The sequence below is a fragment of the Melospiza melodia genome, chromosome 13, assembly GCF_035770615.1.
Source record: "Melospiza melodia melodia isolate bMelMel2 chromosome 13, bMelMel2.pri, whole genome shotgun sequence".
NCBI lineage: Eukaryota > Metazoa > Chordata > Aves > Passeriformes > Passerellidae > Melospiza > Melospiza melodia.
In genome coordinates this window covers 17,168,543-17,189,016 of record NC_086206.1, presented here as the reverse complement: position 1 = coordinate 17,189,016, position 20,474 = coordinate 17,168,543, and the positions used below count along the sequence as shown (strand labels likewise).

Sequence of the window (20,474 nt, the reverse complement as noted above, 5' to 3'; positions counted from 1 at the left end):
ACTCAAAAAAAAAATATTATTTCTTCTTCTCTTTTTTATTTTTTCCCCCCTGCATAAGCAACTGCCCAGCAAATTGATAAGAGCCCTTTTTAATTAGCTAGTGAAGTTGTATGGGTAATGTTCCATATAAAAGGTCTATAAAACACAGCAGAATTAATAAAATGACTGCTTCTCATTTAATTCAGGTCCTCCAAAGGGATCCATATGTCTTGCTTTGGTCTGTTTGTAGCACTTCTCTCCACTGCCCAGCCACGAATTGATTAAAATCACATTCCTCACTTAAAACTGGAGCCCAGTTGGTAAGAGATACTGGATAGTAATTAAGGTCTGTGCAGAGACACATGAACCCCCATTAAAAAAACAGTACCAAAAGGAATCATTGTGCATCGCTTGGATTATATGCAAACACAGCTCATGTTGACAGCTACCTCTGGATGACTCCATCAGTACACACTTTATCTCCAGCTGTCCAAGTAATTTTCCCAGGATTTCGCCCCTCTTTTTCACTCCTCTCCACACAGATGGATTAGAGCAACAAACGGTTTACATGCTGCACATCATTAGCTATCCTCCCTCACTACCCAGCAGATAACAACTGGGCTCTATCATCAGGACATTCATAACACCTTGACACTTTTACAACTATGCTGTTCTCTGCCAGAGCAATCTTCTCTTTTAAAGCATGAAGCTAATTCACAAAACACCCCTTGGAAAGTGCTCTGCAAACGCAACAGGGGTGGGGGAGAGGACAAAAAGCACAGCCCAGAACAGGCATCTAGTAAATAACACAGTTAGCAGTGTGGGATAAAAAAAAAAAAAAAAAAAAAAAAAAAAGCCAAAAAAAAACCCCAAAAAAAAACCAAAAAAAAAAAAACTCAAGAGAAAAGCAGCACATTCTTTCTCTCCAAGATACCTTTCTATTTTCCCATTTCCTCCATCCCACAGGAAATAGGCACCCATCAGTCTGCTTTATCTCAGTGCTTCCATCGCTGTGTCACTCAGCCTGTGCAGGTCCCTGTGGCTCAGCTGCTTCCCTGGGCACGGGTTTCTCTTTGCAAAGGGACCACTCAAAGGCTTCAGTCAGTCACGCATTTACTGGGTATTACTATGGGCTATTCCACCTCTCCTAAACTGCCTCCCATCTCAGGGAATCTTGGCTCTAATATTTGTTAACAAAACAACATTGTCTCTCCATAGGTTGGGACCCTGCTTCAGAGCCCACTCATGCTCAGACGTGGGCTTATATTTAGAATAAAATACAAACCCTCATCAGCTACTGTGTGGAAGGAAATACACTTGAGCAGCATTTTCCAAGCTTCTCAGCATGCCCCCTGCCACCCCAACCATACATTTTAATGTATAGTACACGCTTGTTTAAAAAAGAAATACATAAGGAGAAAGAGTAATTACCGTGGCTTAAATTCAGCCCGATAAGAAGGGCTTGCACAGTCTGAGCAGCTGTTCCACTGCCATTCAGATTATGAAAATATAATCCTAGAGAACCTTGTCAAGATAAATACAGAGCATGAAATGTATAGGCAATTTTTCCCTAGCCACATATAATGATCAATTCCAAAGCCACAAGTGATACCAAAGGACAAAATAAGATCTGTCTAGACTTTCTCACTTACAAGATATTGATCATTCCAATGGTAAACTGGTTAGTATAAGTGTGTTTGGCTTGAAAGGTCATGAGCTTAACACCTGACAAGGAGTTATTCAACCTTGATATAAGTCAAATTATTGCAGGGTTGCTGGAAAGACTTCTCTAATAAAAAGCCCTACCTGGTCCAAGAATATCTGGGATTTGTCTCCCAGATGTCAAAAGAAAAAGCAGGAAGGGAAAATAAAAGAAGTCAAGATTTGGCATGGTTTCTGCTGGATTATATGCAAACATGATGCATGGCAAGCAGAGGTCCCAGTGGCTGGCTGGGCAGAACAATGGACAGCAGTGGAAGCTGGCACTGATTGAAGTCACCTCCATTCCCTAAGAGCTTCTGGCTCTTCAATCCCAGCAAGGGAGTTTGCTCGCTCACCTGCATGGACTTTAAGACACAGGACACCAATATAGAGTCAAAAAAACCACCATTAAAATGGGAAATGTTGACTTTGGAAGGAAAGCAGGGGGAAAGGGTCGGACAACGCCCTGCAGGTGTGGGTGGGAAATGCTCCTGCCAGCACCTCCCCTTCCCAAAGCCCTTCCCAAAGCCCTTCCCAAAGCCCTTCCCAAAGCCCTGCAGGGCCTGAGCCTGCATCACACACAGCCCCAACCCAGCCTCCTCCTGCTTCATGGGCATAACTAGCAAGTGCTTATTAGGACTATTAGGAGCTCGATGTGAATTTGCTGGATCTTGTCCAAGAACTATAAATACCCGATCTATTTTGCTTTATTCAGTTCTTTTTGTTTTGCTGATATGATACTAGTTAAGGTTAATGGGGTTTGCTTTAATATTAGACACAGGATCACTTAACTACCTTTAATGAACACTGGAGTCAATGCATTGTGGAGTAATTCACACAGACATTGCCTCAGGTAAATCAACCAGAAAAATGTAAGCCAGTCAAATAAATAAATCTGACCAGCTGTAAATGTGCCAAATTTTACACCAAAATATATTTGAAAGCCAATGACTTAGGCACATCTAGGATATTAAAATGGAGGGGTTGGAGTCTGTTTCTTTTCAATTGCTTCTCCTTTTTTAATGTTCCCTGCACATCCCTCCTGTGCTGAAACCAAACTGAGGTTGCAAGAAAAATTATTTTCACAAGTGTTTCTAATAGAAGCGAGGGCTCTACAGCTTGATAGGTTTTTTTTTTCATTTGGAAAAAGCCTTTTTTATACTGGCTATCTCAACATAGGAGAGTGAGAGACAAAGAGAGTGGAAGGAGGAAAATGGAGAGAGAAAAAAAATGAAGGAGAGGAAAAAAGAGAAAAGGAGAATGACAGAGTGAAATAAAAAGTAAAAGAAAGAAACAGGGATCAAGTAATTTTGTCTGCATTGGAGAAAATTATGACAGTGAAATTCCAGACAGGGCAATACCCTGGTGTCAATAAATAATAACCAGAAATAAAAACCAGAGGAACCCAAACAACTCAGTGAAGTTAGGGGTTAGCTTGCCTCATACTAGTGCTAAACTAAAACTATGCTAACATTAAAAGTCTCTTACCTTGTAACACTAAAATAGAGAGAGGGCTACAGAGGAAAAGCACACAGATATTCTTTGAAGGAAGGCAGGCAATATCCCTGAGTACTGAATTCTCATAGCAGAGAACAATATTTCAGCAATAAGGAATGACAGGGGGTTCATTACAGGTTATTAATGTTTGCCTAAATGGAGCAGAAGGCCCAGGCCTTCAGGGGAGTGCAGAGCTCCCAGCATCACTTAATTAGTGCCTCCTCTGAACCCAGCAATGCCAAGCTCCAGTGCAAAGCTCTGCAGTCCTGCACTGCCTGTGTCATACCACAGTAATTCTGTCTGGCTCTGAAAGGGAAAAATAATGTGCGTGTGAGGGCTGTTGCACAGGTGACAGGAGTTAATCACTTTTTCTCCCCAGTTAAACTCCAGACAATACAAGGAATTTGGCTGTAACCATTGCCTCAGCTGGCAAAGCCTTCAACCCAGGCCATGAATTTTCAGACACTGCACTACACCAGCATCTGGTCTGTGCAGCACAGACTGGAGAAAACTTCTAGGAGACAAGAAGGACTTTTTTTTTGTTTTTTTTACTCTGCAAATGGCTGAAAAGAGGTGTTCTTTCTGGAATTGCCCCTTTTATTTCTTTATTCCACCAAATGATTCAGAGCAGGATGTGCTGCCCTTGGGGAAGGGGCTGCAGGGAGTCGAGGAGGATGAGTGGGCAGGATTTGTCATCTCCTGAAGCTGTTGCTACAGAGGTGGCACAGCAGGGATAAAAAATAATATTAAATATATAATATTAAATATTATATATTTACTGCTGCTTTAGGAAAGACTGTGGCACCAGGTAAGGAAGCAGACAAGGAAGGAGCAGCTGAGGCTGCACTGGGATAGAAGCCTTGACTTTATTCAACAATTAATCCAATGTACTGTGACTGCAGAAAAGAAAAATCATGGAAGGCAGATTTAACAATCTGCAGAATGAAAAAGGGGATCAAATAAACTTCTATTAACAATGTGTCCTTCTATTTATTTGTTTATATTCTGTCTACAGAAAATGTGATGCTGGACTGAGGATGGCTTAGAACAACCTTCTGGCATGAAGACAGCTACAAAGCACAAAATACAAAAATTGAACTCAGAAAGAAACAAGAAAAAAACCAACATTTTCTTGGCATCAACAAGAAGCTCTTTATTTTTCCTCAAGTTTTCTTTTCTAAAAAAAAATGGAACTAAGACATTTGCAGAAATGAGACAAACTTTCTCTTCAGGTGACAATATTCAAGCAAGCATGTTGTTTTATTGAATTTAAATGGAAAGAAAAGACAGATTTGGAATGGGATACAGTATCAGGAGAACTGAGAAACTGTGAACTTTCAAGGAAATAAAACTCCTTAAAACTGTGAACCGAGAAATTGATGGAAATACCATTTAAACCCCTGATTACACTCTGTGTGTTCTTAAGGAGACATCATCATCTTTGCCAACTCGACGCTACTTAGGGAATGGTTTACAACATATCTTTTATTGTAATCTTTTAAGAAAAAAAAAAAGAAAAAAAACAACAGAAATATTTAATTAGCTGTGACTTTACCATTACTGTTCAGATGTCTTTTTTTCCTAGACAGCACAGATGTACTTGCAGCCAACAGTCAAGGGCTGAAAAGATTTCTTTCCTCAATAATCTTTTGATTTGCCACACCCAATAAAATCCTTGTAGGGAAAAAGAATCAACACAACTACCATCTCCCAATCAATGCCTAAAGCCTAACAGACAGCAATTATCAAAATAAGGAGAAAATCCCATATTGGGCTACATACCTACCCATTAATCAAAACAACAGAAATTATCTGCAGAATTGCTTTTCTAAAATAAGACAGAAGATGCCTCCTTGGGTTACACTTTGAACAGGCTATAATCAAAAGAAAGAGAACCGAGACTAACTAAGCCCCAGGAAGCGGCATTGTCCCTTTAACCCACAGTATTCCCCACCTCCCATTAGTACTTAACATTTTTCACTATGTTGTGACTGCTATTATTTCATTTAACACCGCTTAATCTGTATCTGAGGTACACGGAAACCCTCTAGATGATAAGATTGGACAGGTTCCAGTGCTGGCAGTTTCCGAGCGCGCACGCACTCGTGTGTTTTGATCCTTCCAGGAGCTCTGGCTGCTATTTGGCCTGGCTGCCAGCTCGTTCTTGGACCAGCCTGTGGCTCAGCTCCCAGAGGGCCGAGGCTGTGGCGCTGTCCTGAGCCTGCTGCGAGGGCAGGCAGCGGCAGCAGTTGTTGAAGTACATCCCGCCCAGCCCCTCCAGCTCCGCCGCCGTGGCGCAGTACACCGTCGTGGCAGCTCCTTGTTGCTGCAATGACAACAAAAAAAAAAAAAAAATTAAATTAAGGGAGAGAAAACAAGCAGAACTGTATAAATGCATAGGTATTTTATAATTTATTATTATCGTTGTGATTTCAAGCTCAGCCCTTTGGAGCTGTGTCTTGTGCAAGCAGCGTGGCTGGCAGGGTGAGCTGCCCGGTGACAAGGCTGCAGCCTGGCTGAAGGCACTTCTTTACAAACCACCTCAATGAGGACTTCTTTCTTTTCCTTCCCTCTAAGAGGAGAAGAAAAAGAGAATCCTGAACCACAGCCCCAAGCTCAGGTGTTTTGCCCCTACTTGGTAAACACCTGGGTTGGTGGCAGGGGCTGCCCAGGTGGTGTTTGACACGGGAACAGCTGAGCCAGGTTGAAGAGCAGTGCCTCAAAACTTCCCTTTGTATCACAGAAATCATTGACCATATGCACCTCAAAACTTCCCTTTTTATCACAGAAATCATTGGCCATAAGCACCTCAAAACTTCCCTTTGTATCACAGAAATCATTGACCATATGCCCAGGCACCCTGACCCGCAGCCTGATAGATGGATTTGGTTTGTTTGGGTTTTTTAAACCTCTTGTGCAAAATTAACCTGGGCACTCCAATTAAGACCTATCATGTAAAGTGCAGTCGGGATTGGTGCCAAACCTGCCCGTGGATCTTGGATCAACAGTCCCAGGCAGTTGCCACTGCTGCTGTGTGAGAGCATTTGACTGCTGCAGGCACAGACAGGGCTGGTTCTGTAACAACATTTCTCATGTCTTATAATGCTTTAAGAAATTGAGTGGATAGATTAGAGGCTTTTGTGGATCAGAAGGGATTTTTTAATTTTTCTTGCTTTCTCTTTTTTTCCCTTTCCCTTTCCCTTTTTTTTTTTATTTAAATACCAAATGAATTTATGTTCAAAGAGGAAGAATGGGTTTCTATGAATTGTCCCAACAAAAACCTACAGATGGAGGCCACAGGGTTGGGGCAAGCACCCTGGCAGGGGTGATGGGCTATTCCCTGGCACAGACTAAAAGCACAGTGCCAGAACAGCTGGGGAGAGGGCAAGAAGCTATTCTGCTTTGTAAACTATAATTAAAAATAATAGGTGAGAGTGCATTAGCAAAACACAACACTAATTTAAAACCGATAGAGTTTATCTGGCATCTTATGATTATTTATGTACATCTTAGTCCTTTCTGTGGTAACAAATTATGAGCTGATAGGAATCAGAATAAAAAGGCTGCCAAGTGCAATTGAAAAAGTAAATGAAGAGAAATTAGTTGTTGCCACATTAAGATAATTTAATGGGATAAGAGAATAGGCTTCAATCTCTTGTGATTTTCCTCTGCTCCTTTGTTTTTTGGCCTTTCATTGTCACAGTGAAGGAAACTCAGGGTGCTGCTGGGGAGGGGTCAACCTGCAGAAGACCTCTACTTTGCATTCTCATCCTTCAAGGACAGGAAGCGGTTTAAAAAGTTCCAGTTCTCCTTATTTGAGGCATCTCAACTTTGTAGCAACAAAGAAGTGCATATATGTTTGCAAGACATGCATTTTCCTCAGCAGATGGGATTAAACTGATAATGATGACTCCACAACTTAGAAATGATCTCCCATCACAAGGTAAACCAAAACTGCCTGTATTAAGTATTTTGAAAGGCATATATTTATCAACAGACCAAAATATTTTTAAAGTTAGTATAATACATAGTAATCCTCTTATTAAGTCAGTATCTTTTTTTTTAAAAAAGAGAAAATATCTTAAAGGCGGTAGCAGAAATGGAAGAGAGTTCTACTAAAAATAATATTAATAGAGAACAATAAAATTTCTATGCTCATTTCAACTATCCTATAAAGCTCCACAGTACAGGTATGATCACTGTATTCAGCTGTTTAGAATGTCTCAAAGCCCCTAAAGAGTATTATTAGTTTTTTGCAAGCAATTCAACTGGACTTTCATTAGAAAGGTAAAATTAAACTGAATTGCTCAAGGCAGAGTGAGAGCCCTCAAGTCATTGCGGAAAAGCATCCGTCCAGCCAAGCTAAACTCAGGCTATCTCTAATAGAATTCAGCTAATTCATAAAATGGAAGTTTATCAGAGCCAGTTTAAAATCCAACCCAAACAATAATTTATCTTTTCAAACGAGTCGAATTTGACGATGTTTAAACAAAATTCTCGGCAGGCAGAAAAACACCCCAGAGCACAAGAGCAGCGCTTTATACCTCGAGCATTGACACAAGCTAGACTCCAGAAGAAGAGAATAGCTTTCCCTGTGTGAGCATAGGATATTTACTTTAAGTGATAAAAGATTATGTGGCTGGAAGCCCAAAGCACTTTATCTTGTGATGCCTCCAGTGTTTTGCTGAGAATTGGATGTAAGCAACGTGCCATTTGCTTTTTGGCTGTGTGTATCCTTACTTCTTTCTAAATGTTTCAATCATGTTGGCTGTTTTGGAAGAAGAAAATTCAATGGTTTTATCATTGAAAGAAAAGTACCTTTCTTATTACTTAAGAGAAATGCAGTCGTATTTATCCCTTTGTTCACAGAGGTTAAAGATTTAGTATCTCACGATTATGGACAAACATGAACTCATCGAGCCTAGGAGAATGCTTCAGGCAGCAAAACTATGTAACAGAAGGGAAATCCCAGGTTCTCAGAGCTACTTAAGTGTCTGATTCCCTTTGTGAGCTGGTTGCATTCAGACACTTGAGGATCTGCCCAAGTGACTTGTCCAAGGACTGAGAGGAGTGAGCATCAGAGTCACAGGAATCAAACCCCATTTTGGGTTGGCAGGAGTATCAAGAGGGGTCCAGCCCAACCTCCTGCCCAAAGTGGGATGTGTAGAAGCCTCATAAATGCCATGCTGAATGGGAAGGTCCCCAAGGCATAAATCCCTCCTTTGTATCTATACCCACAAACCTCTGTGAAGAGCCAGAGCTGCAGATAGTGCAAACTGCCTGCACTGCTAGCCAGAAATTGCTCTCTTTCTCAGCAAATATTGTTTATCCCTTATGAACACAGTCCTTTGAATGACATCTTTATATGCTGGGCCTTATGACAGTCTAGTAACAAGTTTTAATTTTTTGCTCATCAGCTTTCCTGTTCACATATCATCAGCATACAACAGCAGAGGATGTTAGGGAATCTAATTAGTAAACAATTCCATACTGCTGATACAAGATGAAACATTCTTAAACCAATAAAAAGAGCACTTTAATCACTGTTGAATGACTTTCAATGCCAAGCGGTTTGTGCCATGTCAGAACATAATTTGAAGAAGATTAGAGTACTATATAAAAGAATTAATGTTAACAACTTCGTTAAAAAATGTCTTAAACAATGAGCTTGTCAGTTGTCACAGGCTCTCCCTGATCCATTGTGATTAAGGCCCCCCCTCCCAACAATTTCAGCTGATAAACAATGCTAAAAGCGTCGGGCAACCTAAACATTTTTTTCCATGGGTCCATCAGTTGTACAGGGTGCTAATCACCAGGGCTGGGGTCAGCCTTCTTTAACCTGTAACAAAGGCAGCGGGTTGCAATAATGAATACACAGGATAAAGAATTTGTGAGAAGCCCAACTGAATCTTTAATCATGCCTCAGTGCCATTTCCGATCCAGTCAAACACGTGAAAGCTGCTGGGCAAGCACCACGCCATCAATCTTCCCAGTGCACGTAAAATTACCCGGGAATCTTGTTTTGGATTAAGTTGAAGAGTGTCTCAGTAATAAGGGTTCATCATTCTCTTCCGCAAATCATTTGTCAGTTTTGTAATACAATCTTCCTCTGCAGCAGGGTGGGATTTGTACAGCAGTTGCTGTTTATTTATAGTTGAGGCTCAAAGATCTAAATTATCCATCCTTCTAAAATCCTTTGTTGAATTGAAAATACTAAGTAGCTACTAGTTCATAGGCATTTATTTCGTAACTGCAAACAGCCAATTTTTAACTGATGGCACTGAATGCAAATTAATATTGAATAACTTAACAGTAAAAGAAAAGGGGTTCCTGAGATACAGAACATGGTAAAATCCTCATTAATATATGTAATGCATCTGTTAGTAGTCTGAGATACCATTTATGTTCTGATAAGGAAACATATTACACAGTTAATGTTTAGTTTTTAGACTTGTCTACCTTCAAATGCATGTTTATTTTCTAAAATTAGACTTTTGTTCTGAAGCAAGTTTACATTCCAAGCACATAAATAATAGAAACAAAGCCATAACTTATCTGTATATTTATCAACTATGAATGAATAGGACCCACTCTAAACTCTGTTAAGAGCACACAGCACTCAGCATTGTCTGCCAGGGAGATGGGATCAGCTTATTTAGAAAGGAGGGGTTTATTTTCTTATGAAAAATTAAGGATAAAGGCCAGTTATCTTGGTAGCCTGAGGTTAAGTTCAGCACATAGCATTTTAAAAGATGGCCAGTGGAAAGAGGTGAATTCAAAATGACATGAGAGGAGAGTATTTGTGACAAGGGCCAGATTCAAAGCAAGCAGCTCAAGTGAAATAAAAAGGCAAGTCCTTAAAACTCTTCAGGCTGTTCCTGTTATTCATATCAGGACTATTAGACAAAGCCAACACATCCCTAACAATAAAATATCAGACCCACACAAAGGCACTGTGAGCACACCATTTGCAGCCCAATAACTCATTACACAGCAGTGTCAGGTAGAATCAGAGAATCATTAAGGTTGGGGAAAATCACTGAGTCCAACCACCGACCTAACCTAGCAACCAAGGCAGTATGAACATATTCCAGATATGACACCAATGGGGTGTCCCATACCTCCTCTGTGCCTCTCATAAGCACCCTGAAGAGTTCATTCTGTTAGAGGGAAAAGCTCCTCACCAGCTGGCTTCAGCAGTGGCCATTTTCCTGATTTGATGTAAAATATAAAATCTCCTTGGAATTACAAACAAAATTATACAGAATCTGTTTCCACAACCATATTATCCAAACCAAATCCTAAAGCGACAGCTGCACTTTTACATTCCTCCAGCCTCACCTCCTCCTGGTGGGAATTAGCACAGGTTTGCTAATCCAGAGGCTCCATAGATTGGAGCAGGGGCTGAGGATCTGCTCCATTGCTTGTTGTGACCCTGAGGCTGATGCTCAGGGTGGGCACAGTGGGGTTTGTGCTGCCTGGGGGCAGATGGGACAATTCTGCCCTCAGAATGGATTTGTGTTCTTCTGGTATTGCCACAACCCTCAGGCTGGGATTGTGGTGCAGAGCTTTCTCAAACTACACTTATTCCTTTTTCCTATCAAGCCCAAGTCCTTGTGAATAGCATGGAGCACAATGACCTCTTCTGAAAAACACTAGCACGCCTAAAATCCCCATGACCTTATCCAGGATTCCTCAGTATCTGAGTTTTTAGGAGCAGTCTTAAGAGCTGTTTGGTGATATCCCCCATGGCTGAGGCCAGCTGGAGCTGAGGGAGCCAATTCCCAATGCCAGGAGTTCCTCTGCTCCCTTTCCTACTGGGACAGCTCAGGGCTGTGAGGAACAGCCACTTTTCCAACAATGCAGTGAACAAGTTTTAGTCTTGCCTATGAGATGACAGGAGAACAGTTCCTGCTGCAGTCCTCTTACTCAGAGAATCCCAGATGCACAGTTACCCTATGAATAAAGCTCAGAATATCCATGCATTAATGTCCTGTAAGAAAACAGGATTCCTTGATTGCTTTTTCAGCAAGGAAATATGAAATTGAGACCTTCCTTTGCTATTCTGGGAGAGCGTGAAACTGAAATCATATCTGCAGCTCAAAAAATAAAACTTTGGAGCTGCCAAATATGATCTAAACTCCAAACTGGGCTCAGTTGACTTCAGGTCCTATTTCCACCCCAAGTGCCAGCAGGAAAACGTGACCTGAACTAACACTGTATCTACAGTCTTTTCAAAGCTCTCACTGAACCACATCTAAACCAGAGCTTCTCAACCACCTCCCCTTCCCCCATCACCACAATTAAACCAGCAAAGCATCTCTTAGAAGATAATACAACGAATAAACCAGAATCTATAAGGTCTGCTTTTTTCCCTCTGATGTATTCCTTTTTCAACTAATTCCCAACTACAAAGACTCAGAACTCCATCAGCTTCTCTACTTGCAGAGCATAGTTGGTTTCAAGCTGTAACTTTTCTTAGTGTCATTAAGACCCTTACACATTTACAGTATTCTTTACATACATTATAGGAGATAAGTGTGCTGTGTTCTTTGAGTAAGGAAACTGCAGTAGTTCACGAAAGAGGATTTGTTTTCAACTGCTGAGGCATTAAGACCTAGTGATTATTTCAACTATTCAGCATATGCAGCTATATTTAACTTACATTCTGGGTTTTAACTTTGCAAAAGAAATCGTGTCCATTGTAATAAATGTATTTTGATAATGCACCATGTTGTTTGTGTTATGCAACCCCCAGTATGTTCTCAATTACAGCAATGATAGCCCTTGAAAACTTCCAACCTCCAACATCCGCTATCAAACTGATTTTCTGCAATCATTCTACGTGAGAAAAAAAATACAATACAGGACATCAAATCAGGAGAACTGGGCTGTTTTCCTCCTTTCAACTTTTCCTTCCCTAGTGAGCTTGGACAAGTCACTTCAACTCCATGTACCTCACCTTTCCCAGCTATAAAATGGGGAGATTATTCTTGTTTACCCACCTCACAGGGGTGTTGTGAGGAGTCATTCAGATTTATGGAGTGCTTTCACACTTAATTTGGAAAAGCACTGTGTAAGTATAAAGTGTTATATTATAAACCATTGTTAAAATGTGTAGAAGATGTAGAACAAGGTTGGCAAAGTAGCTGACAAAAATGTAATTATCTTTTAAAATCATGCCTATTTTTCTCTATTGTATAAAGTTAATTCTTTAACCTGTGAACTGTCTGCTACTCCGGGTCCTGTTCCAGTGTCTTCCCTCTCTCATCCAGCTTTTTTGCCCAATCACAGAGAACTTGGTAAAACTCTTACTAGCCAAAACAACAGTGAGATATTAAAAAAACGAATGCTTTAGAGAGAAACAGTCCCTGAAATCCATGCATTCATCTCTCCCACCCTTTGCATGTGCTAGGCAGAGCCACCATGGCATACCAGGGGTGGGATTCAGCTGCCTAACATGGATCTTGAGACATCTGAGCTGCCTCAAGATATCCCACGTGCTCCACAGCTGTCTTTCAGAAGGGCACATATTTCCCATAGGTCTGGTATTGTATCTGCCAGCCCCTCAGGGACATCTCAGCTAAAACCACACAATGGTTAAGACAGCACCAGACTGTGCAATTTAAATGCTTTTGCCACAGCACCTGGAAGGGAGCTGGTTCCCACAGGCAGCACCATATTTCTTTTCCAGAATCTTATTGAAGCCCACAATCAGCTTCTGAAAAATATTTCAAGGCTGACAGAGAGCACCTTAAGCTCTAAAAACTGTAATGAAGCCTGTGGCTTTACCTTGCTCCACCAGCATTTCAGGGCAGGAGCAGCAGCACTCCTCTCAGGCCTCTTTATCAGCAGCACATTTCCAGGCACATCAGCGCTGCAATTCCTTCTCCTGCCCACTGAACCCCCGTTCACACCTGATTTACACTTTTAAGACATCATTGCTCCACTGAAATGGCAGCTTTGAACACTGCATGCAAATGTCTCTGCTCTTTTCCTCTCACAGGCTGGTATGGAGCAGTGGAGCATTCTTCTGCTCATTTCTAGATCTGGGAAAAATCCCTGAGGAAAATTATCAATTTTCATTTCAGAGAGTGACAGGGTAAGGGTGAGATCAGGTTGAAGAAATGATGCTGCAGACCATTGCTTGCCCCTGCCCTGTGTGCAGCACTGGCCAGGGCAGTGAGAAGCAAAGAGCACCTCAGGGACGGACCCTGGGCATCCCAGCTCTGCTCACACCTCAGCATCCCTGCTCACCTTCTGTGATGCACATTCATACAAACACATCACAAATCACACCACAAATCCTTGGCCACAGTCAACCTGGAAATGCCATGGAGGACTGGAAATCCTCCTGAGACACAAAACCTGCCAGCAAAAGGTGGATTCTTCTGGGCAAGGGCAGTTTAAAGAGCTGAGCAAACAGGTTGTTGACACCAAACATATCCTGCCAAAAAAGGGAGATTAGATACACTGCTGCAACTAAATCATCAGAACTGGTCTGGCTGGTGTTTGGGCATACACAGATGAGAGTTCATTGAAATTACTTCTGTTATTAACTTATGCTGAATTGAAATGTTTTATGGTTTTGCTGTACTTTAATTATATATATACTTTATATAAATGTGTGTATACATACAGTACTGTATATGCTGTATATATTTAAATAGCTTTTTAATACTATTACTAGTCCAAATTTAGACTTTTTCATATGCATTATTGAAAAAATATCACAATGCTGACATCTGGCTTCTTCCTTCATTGCACAGATAATTTTTTAGACTGAATTTATTTCAGATATGAGTGAAAAAATGAGTCACACAACACAATGCTTTTTAAGGAAGTGACCTTTTGGTACAGATATTTAATGAGCTGTTTGTTTAGGTTTTAAAGATAAAGACTGTTTTTCATCTGTTGATACACATGCACACATATGCACATACACACACACAGACATAGTTCAATAACACAATGCATTGAGAAACCACAGGGTGTTATGATGGGGAAGTCTCATGGTAAGAAAGTAACTACCAACTCTGTCTTCCAGAAACTAATTAAAGGAATGTATTTTGCAATAATACAGATCTAGCAAACAGGCCTCTAAAGTCTAGGCTTAGAGCTGTAAGCCAGGCACTCCTGTATTATGTATGTGTGATTTTCATAGCTAGCCTGCTGTAAAGTGTGCCCTGTTAGTGCATCTTTCAGGCTCAAAGACACTGGTCTTGTTAATATTTCATTTAGTACATACTGTAGAGTCTCATTTATATTACTTCTATAATTAATGGTGATAGCTTAGGCACTGCCTTTACAAGGAGAGATCCCTGTATGTTGGTCGATGGGTAATGAGAAACAATAGATATTTCATTCACCAGCAGCTTGTTGCTAGTTAGTAGGAAATTATCGTGTGTACTGTTGCTTTAATTGCCAGGGTAAATAATGCCGCCGCTGTGTTAGTGAACATTTTAAAGCACTTGATGCAAATAGACTAGAAACAAAACACAAAAAAAAAAAAAATTACCTTTATTATGCTATACCTTAGCACAGGGAGTTTAAAAGGTACGTCTTAAAACATTTGCGTTCTATCATGCAAATATATCTTAATATGCATGTGCTGACTATTCAACTACTGTATTTTAGGAAATACAATTATGCTGCCTTTCTCTTCTCCTATGTAGACTGTAAATAACTGTAGATCTTTCTCTTGTTTTCCCATGTAAATATATGTAAATATTAACAAGCTATGCATGCTGATATTCTAGGCAATTTCAGGTACTTTTATAATCTGAAGGCATGTACTTGAACTGGTTTGTTAAAAAAAAAATCAACTCTCTCAAATCCTTTAAAGCTCATTAGAAATTAAAGATTTCTTACTAGACTGGTTCCTTCGCTCTCAGCTGGTTTTTTGTTTATTTTTCCCTCTGCTTTGCCAGTGCTGTCTCCCAGGACCCTCCACCAAGGATGCACATTCCAGGCTGTTTTCTCCAAAGCGTGGGGTCCCATCTCAGGATATGATTCTCTGCCCCAGCATGGGCACCATTTAATTCAGGGACTCAGAGAGGGGATGTCTGTCCCCTTCTCTCTGGCCTCTCCCTCTGCCAAATGATCACAGAGTCACACAACTGTGGAATGGTTTGTTTTGGAAGGGACCTTAAAGATCCTCCAGCTCCAACGCCCTGCCATGGGCAGGGGCACATTCCACTGGGCCGGTTCTGATGTTTTCCTTTCCATTTTCTCACTCCATAATCTGTCAAGCCTGGGTTTAACACCACAAGTGCCAGGGCTGGGTTTGAGGGCAGAAGCAGCCACAGCCAGGAGCAGCCCCCATGGCTCTGGTTGTGCTGCAGTCCTGCTGCTCACTCAGACGTGGCTCCTCTGTTCCAACACGCTCTTTATGTTTCTTTTCCAGCATGCTTATGACTTTGACAGACTGTGAAAATAATTTGATAAATAGCTTGATAAATTTCTCCATCTCCTCCCTTCTGTGCTGTAACACTGTTTGTGGAAGCCTTTCAACTGAAGGAGTGTGAACAAAAAAGAAATTACCTAAAGCTTCTAAATCAAGTCACCTCCTGCATATAGATTTGGAGACAAGATTTCAATTTAGCTGTCTTCTTCCTTCTTTTTTTTGTTCATACAGTAAATGAAGATTACTCTGAGGAAAAAGGTAAAAGGTAAAAAAAAGATGCATTTATCCCCCAGTACAGTAGAGGGGAGGAAAAAAATCCCCTCTCCATTATCTATGAAAACTAAATGCAATGACAACTTTTTAATTGAAAGAAAACAGCTTTCATGTCTGAAGATGTTTTTTTCCAGAGCAGGCATATGAGAATAAACACATTAATTGACAGGATCCTCATGACTTTTTAAGTTCCTCAAACTTAGCTTGGCGTCTGGGGAAGATCTTTTTCCAGTCCTTGAAGACTCTTTTAAGATTAATGTTTAAAAGCTGAGCTGACACGGGCATTACGTTCAAGTGCAAGCTGTACTATTCTTTAGTAGAGGGCGTAGAAATGGTTCATAGAATTATTATCTTTCTACAGACAAAACCCATTACCTTCACACTAGGAGGGAAAAGCTAGTTTTTAACTTATATAAAACGGAATCAATTATCAATATCTTTGCATGGTTTCCCAGCTCTGCTGGAGAGCAGTCACACAGCTAAACACACAGAGCCATTTGGCAAAAGGGCTCCTGCCTATGCTGGGCTTCTTGTTACACCTTTCATTTAATAAAATCACATCTGCAGAAGCAAAAATAAGTAGCAATGATTTGTATGCAGGGCTTCCAGCCTGAATGTCACAAAGGGAGATGGGAATCACATTTGCAGACCGATCACTGGGCTTCTGTTACTTTCCACTTCTTCCCAGTAAAAAGTGAACAAGCAAATAAAAAGCAGCCAGCGATGCAGACTCAAACACAGTGGTGAACAGCAGTGCAGGTCAGAGCATCCATAAAGCCTGTTGTCTTTGGTGTGGAAAAAAGTGCTCTTTCAGCAACCTCTGCCATATAATCCACACCATCCTGCCTCTGAATAATCCTTTAGCTGGCTTTAACAGTGGCTTTCACAGATTGTCGTGTTTCCAGTGAGAAAAGGAAAGCTGGAGGGTAAGTAGAGGCTTTTCATGGTGAAGTCCACACATGCCCATTGCTTTTAAACTGCGACAAATAGAAATCTTACATCTTCCAGAAGACAATGCCTAAAACCTGGTTCAACTCTGTTGGGCAGAGAGGTGGAGAAGTGCATTAGCAGCCATCCTTTAAAAGCTGTGTGCCCAGCTATTTCACCAGCACAGGCAAACTCCAGCGCACACAGAGGTGCAGCATCTGCAAGGTATATAAAACATAATACTCTAGAAGCTGGCAGTGCTGTTGGGGAAGGAAATGCTCATTATTAGACTCTCTTATCTGTTTATCCCATTCACGAGATCTGCTTCTACAAAGCACATAATGATAAATGGCACATTTGCAAATTATCTTCTGAGTGCTGATGAGAAATCAGCAACCTGCGAGTTACCGTGACTTTGAGTGAGTACACTCCACTGCGAGCCTCGTTTGCTGAGATGCCTGCCAAATGAGTGCATTAGTATATTAGGAGTCTAATAAATTGACTAACAAGCATTTGATGAAAAATAGCTGTTCCATCCGTTACAGTTATCATCACCGCCAACAAGGCTACTGGGGTTGGGATTTTGAAGGCACCAGCTGCTGATAAAGGAGTTGTTGCTGTGCTGTGCCACGCTCTCAGCAGCATCTCCCTCCCTAACTGTGCATCTTAACACACTCTCAGCAAGGCACAGGACCTTCTTTGCTTAAGTTTTCCTCTGCCTCTTCATGACACTTACGAGGATTTAAACCATTGCAGTCTTACTCAGTCCTCTGTCTTTTCTCTCCACTGCAGAAAGTAAGATGCTGGGTTTCCCTGTCTGGGAAGGAGATGGAGGAGACACTTTCTGTTATACAGCTCAGCACTGCTCAAACACCTGAAACTGTTCACACTCACAATCTGAAAACAGTAACTTGTTAATTTTTGCCACAAATATCAGACTAAAGGATCAAGGTGGCTTTAGCTATAGTCACATTTAGCAGAAAGGCACTGTATTATTTAATATCATAAGATCAAATGAGTTTCAGGAGTGGATCAGAGTCCTACTTCTAACTCAATGTCCTTATGGAAAAACTCAGAAAATAAATCATACAACACTCCCCTTGTGTCAATCACTGCTTTGCTGGACATTTAAGAAACACAGCTCTTTTTATGAATACAACTGATCAGCTCCCATCATGCAAACATCTTCCCTGCTTGGGAAGGAGCAAGAAACTGCCACGTTCAAACCCTCAGGTGCTGCAAGCAGAAAGAGGCAATGAAAGCCCAGGGCTGGCTGTGCAATCCCTCTGTCTGCAGCCCCGTGCAGCCCACCCGATGCACTGTGGGTGTTTGTGCCTCCTCCCTGCACATGGCCGGGGCAGCAACGCTCTGCAGGCAAAGCCTGCTTGAGGAAATTCTGTCTTTTCAGGCTAATTAATTATTGGAAGTGCAATATTCCCTTACATACAAGTTTCAGAAATCTTCTTCGTGCTGCTTAATTTGTTTAAAGTAGAGAGGAACCCAATTCACTACAAACACCCATTTATCGTCTGCCCACAAATCCCAGTGAGCACCTTAAAACTACACAAGCCTAAGAAAAGCTCAATCTGCACCTTCCCAAATTGCATTTCTGCTTTTACCTGAGACATTCGCAAGATCCCCAACTCTGTCAACAGTCGCTCTCCAGTTTTGTTTAGCTTATCATCAACAGACTCTGCTTTTGTGAGTGGACAAGTCATTTGAGTGTGCACCGCAGTTATAATGGCCTGACTGACAGCTCAGCCAGATAAACACGAGAGAATAACAGACGTAGGAACAATCTGGGTATTCATTTTGTCCGTTCAACCGGGTTGAAAGGATTTGCCAGCCAAGGGCACAACACTTCAGGCTAATTTGCTCAGCCAAAGCACTGCTGGAGTGTAAGGCTGCAAGCAGATGACTGATGTTGGGGAGATCGGCGTCCCCAGATGAGGTACTTATTATTCACCTCTGCCTCACGGGAAATGAAAGTACTATTTATTCAAAGCATTCATTTGAAAGAGGAAAACATATAGAAATGAACTTCGTTACAAAACTTGAACCCTTCTCACTGCTTCCCCACTTCTGCATTAATTCCAGCTTCTTGTTCTCGTCCATGTCATCCTGCACACTGCAGCATTTCTGTTTTCTTGCTCCTCACATACTTTTCTTATTCTTGTCTCCTGCTTTGCAGTCTCACCCCTATAGCTGACACTGGGTGCATTTTCTTTTCTGTTTATCCTCCATTTTTAAGCTGTACTCATCTCTGAGGCCCAGCTCTATTCTCAGTGTCTGGTGTAGCAGAGGGTGCCCACGATATCCTGGCTGTGTCTCACGTGCCAAATGCACTTTGTAACCTTTTGGCCAATATCAGCCCCATACTCCAACAAGAGCCACGTGCTGACAACATCAGTCACCACTCTGCTGTGGAGCCAGGGGACCCAGGGCCAGAGCAATGACAATGCTGTCCTAGTCAAGGAAAGTTGTCTCTTGCACATTTTAAGCACCCTGTGTTTACAGTGACAGAGCTACAAGTTCACCTGCTAATCATGTAAAAGTAAATGATGGGTAGAACAGCCAAGCTTGTACTAAGAAAAGGTAAACACTGCTCTGACATATTCCCTCAAGCAAGCAAGCAAAATAATAACAGTTTGCCGTGGAGGCTTGCAAGTTTGCTCCCATTAATTAAGTTCCATTTTCCGGCATCTTGAGTTTTAAGATGCTTTCTCCAGCACTGATTTCAACAACTCTCTCTCCCACAGAAAAGCAAAGGCAAACCCTGCTTTTGGCGACAGCAGCAGCACTCTCCTGGCTTCCTCCAGCTGTGGAGCCAGGACACGAGGTGCAGTGGGATGGAGGTAAATCCCTGAGCATTTTTGGAGGGCAGTGTCCCAGCAGAGCAGGGCCCTTGCAGAGGTGATGCACTAACAGCCTCAGACACATCACGGGAGGAATGCAAAGTGCACCTGACATTTCTTTTGATCTACTCCTAAGAAGCATTAAAAGGCACATTAATGTGCTGCTTTAGTGCATGTTCAATGTGATAGCTGGAGACATAACTGAGCCTTTCACAAAAGTCTAATTGGGGAGAAGAATAAACTTATTGTTTCCTCCTCTGGACATGCACCCTAGAATATAGGCAGAGTTGACATTTGCATGAAGTATGCTGCTGTTTTGCATTTTAAATCCCAGCATGCTAAATGTAGGTTGAATGATCACTTTGACTATTATTAGGAAATCAGTACATGTCCAACAGCAGTTCTACAGATGCAGGAACTGATATTGCCCAGCAGCAGGTTATCTTTCTCAAGTGCTGAAATTCAAAATTGCATGTGTATATTTACATACTTATATTATAAATTGCTTGTTCAAAATGTCAAATGTACCCTAATAAAGTATCTGAGCACCTACAGCCACTGTTCATGCAATTGTTTGATATTGCTCATGGAGATCCTCACACACACATCATATTCACATATAGTAGCAGAGTTTGGTGCATTGATACTTCTTGACCTTGTCAGACTACGAAGCACCTTTGCATCAATGTGTTTTCAGTTGCTATGTTGAAGTCTCTTTGCTCTTTTAGGACAATCACACAATGAATAAACTGCAACAAACAAGTAGCAAAGAAAAAAAGAAATGTAAAAAGATAACATTCATACCCAGGTTAATCAATAGGAGAACAAAGAGAGTG

General features: G+C 41.3%; 2 protein-coding genes across 2 annotated transcripts in view; one reads left to right on the top strand and one right to left on the bottom strand.

The window, feature by feature from the left end:
* Positions 1-4,327, top strand: part of MAF (MAF bZIP transcription factor) — a 184,573-nt gene extending 180,246 nt beyond the window's left edge. Inside the window, exon 3 of the mRNA XM_063168065.1 lies at positions 4,193-4,327. The gene's annotated coding sequence lies outside the window, so the exon portion shown is untranslated. The remainder of the gene's footprint in view (positions 1-4,192) is intronic.
* A 91-nt stretch (positions 4,328-4,418) lies between these two features.
* The window catches only part of WWOX (WW domain containing oxidoreductase), a 474,120-nt gene continuing 458,064 nt past the window's right edge, over positions 4,419-20,474 (bottom strand). The window contains exon 9 of the mRNA XM_063168062.1: positions 4,419-5,503. Coding sequence (XP_063024132.1) covers positions 5,315-5,503 — 189 coding nt within the window. The 3' untranslated portion in view covers positions 4,419-5,314. The remainder of the gene's footprint in view (positions 5,504-20,474) is intronic.